The sequence below is a fragment of the Artemia franciscana genome, chromosome 21 (assembly GCF_032884065.1).
Source record: "Artemia franciscana chromosome 21, ASM3288406v1, whole genome shotgun sequence".
NCBI lineage: Eukaryota > Metazoa > Arthropoda > Branchiopoda > Anostraca > Artemiidae > Artemia > Artemia franciscana.
The window spans coordinates 6073385-6085737 of NC_088883.1; the positions used below are offsets into that span (position 1 = coordinate 6073385).

General features: G+C 32.2%; 1 protein-coding gene across 2 annotated transcripts in view; it reads right to left on the minus strand.

Moving 5' to 3' along the window:
* Positions 1–857: 857 nt before the first annotated feature.
* LOC136041013 (uncharacterized) overlaps positions 858–12353 on the minus strand; it is a 41370-nt gene continuing 29874 nt past the window's right edge. For both annotated transcript variants that reach the window (XM_065725517.1, XM_065725518.1), the window contains exons 7-8: positions 6001–6143; positions 858–1030 (exon numbers count right to left, since the gene is read on the minus strand). In XM_065725517.1, coding sequence (XP_065581589.1) covers positions 971–1030; positions 6001–6143 — 203 coding nt within the window. In that variant the 3' untranslated portion in view covers positions 858–970. The remainder of the gene's footprint in view (positions 1031–6000; positions 6144–12353) is intronic.

Sequence of the window (12353 nt, forward strand, 5' to 3'; positions counted from 1 at the left end):
CAATTCGATCCAAAACTGACATAGCGTTGGCCCTTGCGTTGTCCGGAATAGCCGCAACGTTGCTGCCTGGTGGGAGAACTGCTCATTTCGCTTTGAAATTGCTCTGAATATACAATCTAGAGAATCTCCCACGTGCAGCATTTCCAAATCATCTGGGATGGGTAAAGTAATGCAGCAATGCAAATTTATTGTTTGGGACGAGTGCACAATGGCACACAAAAAATCGCTCGACGCTCTCGAGTGATGATGGCAAGATTTGCGAGAAAATCCTAAATCCTTTGGCAGTACATTAATATTGCTTGAGAGAGATTTCAGGTAAACATTCAGGTAAACATCAGGTAAACATTATTATTGCTTGCGGGAGATTTCAGGCAAACATTGCCTGTTATTCCTAGATCTACACCTGCGGATGAAATGAATGCTTGCCTAAAAAATTCCAATTTATGGGTACACGCGAAGACATTAAAATTTACTATAAATATATGTGTCCGATTGCACAACGATCACTCTGCTGAAATATTTTCAGATCAATTGCTGGCAAGAAAGTAGGCCGACTATTTAAATATGAAAGACTGTCACTAAAGAAAAAAAAAAGCAAAAAAACGTCGATCTGAGGACTAAAAAAAAAAAAAAAAAAAAACGAAGATCCGAGGACCCGAGTTGCCAAGAAAGGAGAATAAAACTCATGGCTAGTTCTTCTGCAAAGAATTTTATATTTGAACCTAGAAAACAAAGCTTAAAATTGAATTGATTTGATGCTTTCAGAAAGATTAATTTGTATGTAAAATGTATCCAGTTTGGTTTATCCGCAGTATAATCCTGAAAATACACCAATGCTTACAAATAGAAATAAAACGATAAATAGAAACAATATATAGAAAACAGAATAAATACAAATAGTCCTGCCAATACATCAATTTCTTCTTTTGCATATGTAAAAAAAAATATCCAAAAAATAGTGAATTCAGCATTAAGCATTGAACTTTTTCTTCCTTGCTACAAGGTTCTTCACCGGCCTTGAAAGCTGAAACTAAAAAAACAAAAACAAATAGTTAATATGTCGCACAAAAGTTGACATCGTCAATTGCGTAAAAAAGAAATAAATAGTTAATAAATTACTATAAATTAATTAACTGATTAATAGATAAATTTAGTAAAATATGATTACTGTGTTGCACTAAAGTTGACATCGCGAATTACGTAAAAAATAAATAAATAGTCACTGTAAACTAATCAATAATTATTTAATAAATATATTTCTATTCATTAATTAACTGATTAATCAATAAATTAAGTAAATAAATAATCACGACAAAGCGATAAATACTTTTACAGATTGTCAAAATCTTTTATCACCAGAAAAATCGTAAGCAAAAACTAATAAGAAATAGTTAACTACTGTTCAAGCTAGTGAATAAGGAGCGTAATTTTTTGAATTATGCACGTTGTATGGGAAAATTTGTGATAAAATTTTTATATGTTCTTCCTATTCTGCTAAAAAAATAAAAGAATCCAGTCCAATTTCCGGTGTTACAAAAGGGGACTTTTCCGTAAAGTGTGTTTAAAAAAGAAAAGAAGAAAGTACTAAACTTTAAAAATAAGTTCATGGAATTAATAAATAAGTTGAATCTTGGGAATATTTTATTGTCATCACAATAAAGATAGAGTACATCTATGAGAAGTCAGACAAGTTTCATTGCAACAGAGAAGTTGTCAGGACTACCTCGGAGGCAATGGCAGTATCAAGGAATGGATATGGCTCCATGACAGGTTAGAATTTTCTTCTAATTATTGTGGTCTTGGATAGCGTTTATATTAACAGATTATTCAGATAGCTAAAAAACAAACTTATGTCTATAGTCAGAGTTGCATCCTGAATCCAAATTTAACATTCATTTGCGTTGCAAATCACCATAACCCCCAATCCTGTATATACCAATTTAGGGTATACGTGTGCATATTAGGGGAAAAGGAGGAGCGGGGGTAAAGTTAAAACTTACCTCTATAGTGAGGATAGCATCCTGAATCCAAATTTAACGTTTATTTTCATCAAAAATGAGCTCAACCCCCCCACTAATATGCAAATATATACCCTGAACTGATATATATATATATATATATATATATATATATATATATATATATATATATATATATATATATATATATATAGTTCATTTGCGACAGAAATGAACGTCATACTTGACGTTCGCGGTAAGTTTGATGTGTAGCGGTAAGCGGTAAGTTTCTTTCTTAGCTATCTGAATAACCCGTTAATATAAACGCTATCCGTGGTCTTTTGCATTCAATTAACATTTTTTCTAGCTAGTATTATTCTGTTCATGGCCTGTCTTACCAGGGGTGACCTTTCCCTGAAACAAGTCATTTTCTTGAGACTGCTTGAAAAATCTAAAATTACCTATTGGCTTAGTATTCTAGTAACAGCGCCATCCCATCTCAGTTTGCCTTACAAAAGTTGCCACTAATTGTGCAAATCATATTTAAAAACATGATATAAATATACTCGGCTAGGTTTTTACCCAGAATTATAGATAAGGCAATAGGCACCTCCTATAGCCTAATTATTAAGCTACGCTAAACTATAAATTAATAGCTCAAATCTATAATTATAGAGTTAAATCTATAGCTATTTTATTTTCTGACCATTCTCTGTCTTAGTTTTACATAAATTATGGACCTAGGCCAAATAGATAAAAGATTAAAAATTTGTGATTAGTTTGGGCGGGGGAGAGGGTTCCCTGGATACCAGCTTTTTAGCCTTTACATTATCATGGCTGAGCACATCACTGTTTTGTCTCCAATTTTCAAAATTTGGCAATCAATCGACTATGTCCTCCCTATTTGGAAAGGTTTGAGAAACTTAAAAAAAAAGGTCAAAAACTGTTGAAATTATTTCTTATTGAATATCTTACTATTATGTTCTGAGAAGTGAGACACACATAACAAGGAAAATTCCAAGTACATCAGAAACAAAACAAAAAAGGATGGTAAAAGATATAAGTTTATTTTTATTTAAAAAATTATATTTTATGTTTTGGTGCCAATTCTTCCTTTGAAAACAGCGCAGAAAACTTTTTCACAGTCATCATAGAAATATGAAAATGTCAGAAATGATCTTGAGATTAAACGGAAAAGATATGTATATTTTTTTAAAATTTACAAGGGGCTTACTTCTATATTTTCTTTTGCTGTATCTGTCATGCCGCAAAGAAGATTTGTTATTATTATTATTTGCTGAAAACTCGTCTTCAAACAAAAAGAAAATGAAGGAGCATTGCAAATAAAACAACAAAAACAAACGCAAAAGATCAGTATATAGCTATGACAATGTAACTAATATAGAAAGAGTTGAGTCCAAGCATGTTTTGAAATGTTTGGTTTGTGTTTCATTGTCATTGGCCTTTGCAATACACCATAGTTTCATTTTTGCTTTCTTTTCATCTGAAAAATATTTCCTATTGTCAAAATATCTTAGCCACAGTTGAATAATTTGAAACTAATTTTTAAATTATTTCTATAGCTGTAGCACATGCATTGATGTGCCATATCTAAACTCAAAACGAACAGAAATTATCCCCGTATATAAGGGAGACTGCCCTCTCATTAACCCCCGCTCTTTATGCTAAAGTGCTAGTTGAAAAATACTAAAAATAAAGTAAAGTAAATAGTGATATAATAGTATAGTAAACAGTAATAAAAAATAAAGTAAAAATAATAATAAACAAAATACTAAAAATAAAGTAAAGTGAAAAATACTACTTAATCCAATTCAACGGCTATTGTGTTTGAGCTATTCATTTTTACAGAATTGGGACACAAAGTCAAACTTTATATAAAGAGCAAGGGGTTGAGTAATATGGAAATATGGAATAATTTTTATTACAAAATTTTCTTTTAGACCTTGAGATCAAACACAGAAGATCTGTTTTATTTTCTTATCGACAGGAAAGTTATTTCTGCAATTTGTTTAGCCACAAATTTGTTTGTTGTTGCCACATTTGTTTGTGTTGCCACAACGAGGAATTAATTGTTATTAGTTGCTATTGCCGTTTGTGCACATTTGCCGTTATTTACATTGCCGTTATTGCGCATTTTATTTGTGTTGTCACAACGAGGAATTAATTGTTATTAGTTGCAATTGCCGTTTTTAATACACTCTTAGTTTCATTTTCGCTTTCTTTTTGCCTGAAAACATTTCCGACTATCTACTCAGAATATTTCAACTACAGTTGAATAATTTAGAAGTCTTAACTGCACATTATACCAAAATTGACGTTATATAATTATTTACCAGTAATCTAACGTTATTACAAAACAAAAACAAGTAAAAAGAGGTAACTATTTACCTGTAATCTAATTAATTACCTGTAATACTGTAATCTGACGTTACTGGAAAATTTTCATTTTTTTATATAATTTTATCTTTTCATTTACTTCTTATATGTTAGACCCGGATTTCTAGCCTTTTTTAGTAACCTCTAGCTTTTTTTATTTCCATTTTTCCGTGAAAAGAAGCCCAAAACAAGTATTTTACATTATGTAGGGTTTTTATAAAAAATTAGTTTCCTGTGATTTATACTTTTCCTGCTTTAATATTTTTTTATATACTTTTTGAAATATTTACTTCCTTTTTGTATGAAAACCAAACACAGAAAATGTTATAATAATGTTGGAATATTGACTACCAACAACAAATTTAGTCATAGACATAGTCTGCCATACCACCCTGCCATACACAGTCTGTCATACCATAAACTACCAACAACAAATTTAGTCATAGACATATTCTGCCATAGGCACACGTCCATTTCTTTATATTATTTCTAATTCTCTACCATATGTTATTGTACCTATACCGATTGAAAACTCATGAGAATTTAAGCTGTCTAAATTATGTTTTTTAGGGCGTCCTGTATACCTGCTGAGGATTCATTCCCCTTTTTAGATACTTTTCAGATGACTCACCCAATTGCACTGTTTTGATTCCTACAAAGATATTTTCAAGAAAAGCTGTTAGAGAAATCAAATATTTTTTTCCTATTTGAAAAATTAGCCCTCCCCCCTCCTCTCTTCATAGCCCATATAGATATTTTAAAAAAAATCTGTCATAATTACCAAAATTAGTATTTTGAAGCAATTTGATATTAAAAGACGTAAAAACCTATTCTAATAATTATCAGCATCTTGATTAGCAGTACCAGACTTGGTCTTCGGCCTCCAAAATCTATTAATTTAACGTTTCGACTTTACTTTGTCATAGTCTTAATATTACTCATCCATTTTTTCTGTTTTGACCAATTTATAGTACCGTTCAACCTTTTTCTATTGTTTTACCGCCATCTCCACCTGCATGGCCGTTTACAAGAACAGCTGTCATGACAGTTAAAGTTATTTTTATATGTTATTTTATCTTACAAGAACAGCTGTCATGGCAGTTAAAGTTATCTGTCATGGCAGTTATGAACAGCTGTCATGGCAGTTATTTTTACTGTTTTGAAAAATAAGCTACTCGCACATACCAACATTATTAAGAAAGGCTTATATATTGATTTAAATCAATGCCTCAATTACATTTAAATTTAAATCAATTATAAACGTAAAGACATATGAAAAAGTATTTTAGTAACATTCAAAATCCGGACTTGGTCGTCAAAGTCCAAGATCTTGATTTGAGGTTTCAACCAATTTTCCATAGTCTTAATAAGAATATCATTTTTATTGTTTTGACCAAACCCTTCTCCCCCTCCCAATGAAGACACTTTCAAAAAAGCTTATATAGCTGTCCAACCTATTTGACTTTTTTGACAGTCCCTTTTTCTTCATAAGAAAGTTTTCAAGAGAAAATGGTTATATTTTTTGACCGCTGTTACTGTTCTGAAGAACTTGCCTCTCCTCTTGCTTCATAAAGATATTTAAGAGAAAGATGATTTTTAAATCAAATTAGTAATCTGTGAATACACTAGCACGCATAAAACCTACCTTAGCAATAGTGGGAATCTTGATTAGAGGTACCAAGCTTGGTCTACCATGGGCACACTGGAAGGGCAGCTTTTGGGCTGACAAAAGTCTAATCAACTGCAAACATGAGTCTCGCGACATCTTGCGACCAAATCGAACTGAGCCTGTAAAAGAAGAAGCTGAAGAAAAAACTATAAGAATCTGCAAAAAGAAGAAGCTGAAGAAAAAACTATAAGAATCTGCAAAAAGAAGATGCTGAAGAAAAAACTATAAGAATCTGCAAAAAGAAAAGTTGAAGAAAAACAAACCTATTAAACATCAGTAAAGAAGTTGAGCAGAAATCAAACTGAACGTGAACAAAAATAAGTTACCATTTTAGAGAGAAAAACATTTATTATTAAACCGAAACAAAAAAAAGTAATAACAGCCACCCCGAGAAGTAAAAAACTTATCCGAGGGAGCGGCAAAAATTCATTAGAAAATAAAGAATTTTTTTTATAAAACCAATAGTACGACCTAATCGGCAAAACAACCCTTACAACAAACAATTTCAACAATACTAATAAAATAATACCCCTAGAGGCCAGAACAAACTACTGAATTATTTATCTACACCCACCCCCCAAAAAATATATAATAAAACAAAGTAACTAAAATTTATACGTAGTAAAAAGGATTTCTTTTATTTCATTCTTGAAAAAAGAAATATCAATATTATTTTTAAACTCTGATCAAAATTGTTCTAACTTCGAATCCCGCTATAAAGCACAGAAAACGTCGACCGGGTCTAAACAGTCAAAGGAATATTAAATACCTCAGAAGATCGAGTATCATAATTGTGAATCATGGATATCAAAATAACTAAATTGTCAAAATATGAAAGATTTGTACCCTAATGTAGTCTAAAAAAACAAAAAAAAAAGTGTATATAACTGTCGTAGTCCAGAGACTGGTAGCATCTTTATTCGCTCGTAGACGTTCCACACATTTGACGGTAGTTCACGAGCAAAGAAAAAAAAACATAATTATATAAGATCAGGAGTTTATGTGTTTTATTTTGAGCAAATTTCGAATAATTCTCCAACAATTGTTGTTTGAAGTTAGTACACCATACGAAGAACAATGAAAGATGTTGAGTTTTAGGTCGATGGCACTCAAAGAGATGTCTAACAGCTTCACAACTTGAGATTATGAGATGGAAATATCCATAGCTAAAACTGAGTTTTGCACCAAGCTATGTGTAGAGAATATATTGCCAATGAAAGGCATTATAAAAACAGCTTCACGGGAGGGATCGAAACAGTTAAAAGAGTTCCTGTGGCTAACTTGGCTGAAAGGAAATCGACCGGACCTGAAGACTTCGAGTCCTTCAGATCTAATATTCTCATATTATCTATATTAGTTTTTCTCATCAAAAGTAATTATTTGCATACCCGTTTTGATTCTTTTAAATTTTTGGGGGAACTGAAATTGGCTAGCTGCTAATTTTGTCGAGGGGAGCTCTAATAAATTCAACTTTGGCTCATGAAAAATGATGATGTATGTTCAGCTTTGAATCTAGCAAAATAAACGAAACTCCTTGTAGTTTCCAAATCCAGAGCAGTGACAAGAGCAGGCTGATTACAGCATTTTTGTATGTAAATCAAAATCGTAGACGTTCATAAAGTTTGTTAGCAAGTTACATAGACACCTGGATTTAGATGATATTAAAACCAACAAAAAACAATAATACTCCCTAAGAAGGAACACATAGGGATACGGCGATACAAATGTCATTGGTTTGAAACTTATTTGTCTGAAAGGTCTATCAATATTGACCGTAAGCTTAAGGTCGTTTCTGTGTTGATTTTGGTGTCCCTCGAGCATGCATCTTAGGACCTGATTTATTCCTTATATTCAGTGTCATAATTTCGTCAAAATCCTGGGAGGCGGGCAAATTTGGAGCCAAATTTCCCAAACCAAGTGAAAATGACAGTAAAAACTGAAAAGTGAGCCATATAGTACAGTAAAGTACTATATAGTACTATGAAAGTACTATAAGGATACTTTATAGTGCTATAAAGGTAAATATATACTAAAGGAAACTGATCCCTTTCTTTTGATGCTTAAATTATGCACTTATCTTAGTTTTAAAAGAATTTTTGAAAAAACTAAATTTCAGCTGGGAAGGGGAAAAACCAAGGTCTGTGAGGGGCAGTTACCCCCTTGTCCCATAGCAAATTACGCCCCTGCTTATTCTCATCAACGACCTATTCACTAATGTATCCGAACAAACTAAACAAAATTGCTGTAATATTTGTGATATTAGTGCCCAAAAATCTATGGAGTTTTACTCCATAATGGTGCTTCTAGAGATGATCCTTCAAATTACCGACCAATTTCTTTTTTATCAATCTTTAGTAAAATTTTTGAAACATGTATGCTCTCTAGACTTTTGTTGTTTCTTGATAAAAAAAAAAAACAACATTCCCATTACAATGAGTTTGGTTTTCGCCCTAAACACTCAACAGAACATGCTTCCATGACCTTGCTGAAGTTCATTCACAAGACACTTGATGAGGGTAGAACTCCAGCTGCAATATTCATTGGTGTCAGAAAAGTGTTTGACAGCATATCACATAATATCTTACTCTCCAAAATGGAGCACATAGGGATACAAGGAAAAAAGTTATCACTGGTTTGAAACTTATTTATCTGAATTGTCTATCAGTATTGATCCTAAGCTTCAAGATCAATATCGTGATGATTTTGGTGTCCCTCAAGGGTCTATCCTAGGACCTGTTTTATTCCTTATATTAAATAAATAAATAAATAATTTATTCCTCACGCCTCTCAATACAAAATTTCCACATAACTGACACCTTTTTAAAAGAAAAATGTTATGGCAGGGCGATGAGCGGATCGACCCCAGCACGATTGCCATTTAAAGTCGTTTTACGTTAAACGTCTCGAGATATGGTATGTTTATGTTTAGGCTATTGGAGAAGGCTTCCAGTGATTTCATCTTTTCGACTGGGAATGGTAATTTGTTCCAGATCCTGATGACTCGGGGTATGAACGAATGATGGTAAGAATTAGATCTTGCAATCTTCATCATCACAGGCTCCAATTGCAGACTGTGCCATCTTGTGTTGCTTTGGGGAGTTATTTGAACAAGCTTCCCAAAATTCTCATGAAATATATTGAAGAGGGTTTTTAAGTAAATGTTACTTAATTCATCAATTATTCATCAATGATCTTTTTATTGCTGCATCTGAACAAACTAAACGAAGTTAATGAAGCATTTGTGATCACAATTTGGTTCCATCCAGTGAGGCGGCTCGAGAGCCAGTGCTATTCGCAGTTGCAGAAGATAGTACTCTTGGGTGTTGAGAAATTAAGGAATTTCCCTTATCATGAAAATGTATTCTGTCCTAGAACCTTTGCTTGGTTCGATACTAATCCCTAGCCCTAAATCCATCTAAATCTAGTCTACTTATTTTTTCCAGATCAGGTACTTCTTGTCCTTCGGTTCAAACTATTTCTACCACTCATGGTGATATAACTCGTCCCCCTGATAGACATGTTCAATTCCTGGGCATTTCATTGGACGAAAATCTTTCTTTTAGAGATCAATGTGCTCTTGACAGACTTAAGCTCTCCATAAAGCTAAGAGTTCTTCGGAAGCTTCTTCATTGTTTCCCTGGTGCAATAATAAAAGTCGTATTTCACTCCCTCATTCAACCTTATACGAATCAATGGCTATCAACATTCTCTTCTTTTATCCTCCCAGTTTCCAAAATGTGTAATATTCTAAATTAGTATTTGAGGTCCCCCATTTATAAATTTATTCTTCAATGAAGTATAATACCCTCCAGTGTCGAGCTATCCGCAAGTTTTTGCACGATGTATAACAATGTACCAAAATTTTGATATTATAATTCTCAAAATTTTTATTCACTTTGCTTTAAGTACCTATGTTTTCTCTTTTCTTTTTTTCTCTCTTTTCTTCCTTTTCAAATTTTTGTTGTTATGGTCCTCAACAAGTTCGCTTCCAGGATCTTTATTATTACTAGCGTTATCTTTTTTTTTTTTTTTGAATAAATTGAACTGAAGTTGACAGGCCAGCTCAACGTAAATTTATTGGATGGTCAATCCACATACATCTTTCTTTCCTCTTGTTTCATTTTTAAGTAATTTCAAGGGCTCCTCCCTAACTTCTTCAAACAATTATATCTTTTAAACTCTGAGCTATGAAATGAATCTTGTGTTTCTTTTCCTCTCAGAAATGACATGGATATTTTCATTCACAAAAGGAAAACCATAAGATCAGATTTCAATCCAGTTTTATGTTGTCGCTTCATATGGAATTCCCTACCACTTAAAATTCGGCTAGGTCATTCTTATGGAAAATTAAAAAAATTGCTAACTGACCACCTCTTATACCTAGACGGTTATTTATCTCCCCCACTTCTTTTTTCCTCTTTATCCTTCCTTTTCAACTTATTTAATTTATTTATTTTGATTGGCATTGTAGTTTTTGTTGTTGGTGTTTTTTTTTTCTTTTTGTCCCTCTGTTTGATTTTAGTGTTATTATTGAATGTCATGTTTAGCCTCCCACTCTCACAGGCCAAAGAGCCTTTGTGGGGGCCAAAGAACCCATCTTTTTCAAACAATTATACCTTTTAAATTCTGAAAAAAGAAAGGAATCTTGTGTTTCTTTTTGTCTCAGAAATGACATGGATATTTTCATTCATAGAACTAAAACCGTAAGATCAGATTCTAATCCAGTTTTACGTGGCACCTCCATATGAAATTTCATGCTTATTAAAATTTGGCAATGTCATTCTTATGGACATTTTAAAAAAGAGCTAACTGACCGCCTCCTATGCCTAGAGAGTTATTTCACTCCTCCCCTTCTCTTTTTCCCCTCTATCTTTCCTTTTCAATTTGTTTAACCACTTATTTTGATTTATATTGTTTTTTTTGTTCCTGTTGTTACATTTTTTCTTTCGTTTTCCTCTTCTTGCCCTCCTAATTGATTTAAGTGCTATTATTTAAAGTAATGTTTAATCTCCCACTCTCAAAGGCTTAAGAGCCTTTGTAGGGATCTACAGCTTTGTTGGTGGGCCCTTGTGTTGGGTTGTTGCCTCTGATTTCTTTTATTATTGTTTTTAATATTTAGTAAATGACGACTTATACTTACTTACGACACGACTGCCTGTCCATGGATTATTCTTTATGGTTTATTGTGTATGGCTATGCTGTTTGACCTATGCGATTATATGGATGAGTAGGGTTAAGGCCTCATTCAAGCACTGATCTATATTAATCACTAATGTAGGAAAACAGTCTTCCTTTTCTCCTTCTTTTTTTTTGTTTTACGTGTTTGTGCTGTTGCATTGGCAATTTCTTTTTTCATTATATATATATATATATATATATATATATATATATATATATATATATATATATATATATATATATATATGCTACTGAAATTGAGCTAGCTGCAAAAAAGAAAGACATGGGCAGCCTTTTCAAGCATCTCAACTTTCTTTCATTATAGCCGTAGAAAGCAGGATTGAACCATATTTTTCGTTCAACCTACTGTTTGAAATACGGTCACTCAGCCGGGTACCCAGAACAATCCGTAGGCAATTTCTCTAGAAAACATCTAGTAAATTTTCGTCTACTTTACGGAGCGCCCATGCTTCAGAGCCATATTTGACCACTGTCATCACGGTAGATTCTAATATTCTAATCTTGGTTTGCAGACTTATCTTCCTATTCTTCCAAACTTTTTTCAACTGTGAAAAAACACCCTGAGCCTTAGCTATTCTACTTTTAACATATATATATATATATATATATATATATATATATATATATATATATATATATACATATATATATATATATATATATATATATATATATATATATATATATATATATATATACATATATATATATATATATATATATATATATATATATATATATATATATATATAGATATTAAATAAAATACTGATAAAAGAACATTTGAAGCAATAATATAATAATAAAATTGTGCAATATAATGAATAATACAATATAATAATAATCACTATCAATAAACAAATGAGATCCAAAACAAAGAAATTAAAACAAAATGAGTGAGGCCAACCCTAACCATTTTGAAGGTCCAAGCGTCATTTGCACTTTACTGAAAACAATATATTTTATTTCTTTTTCATTTATAACGTTAGTAAATCTGAAATGGCTGAGTCTTCGAAGCATGAACATCGTTATATATTAAAGAGTTAGTTATTTTTAATAGCTCTCCTCAGTAGTCCCGGTTCCTGGCCGAATGGGTTGGTGTGCTGGATTCGGGATCCCTTGTCTGAGAG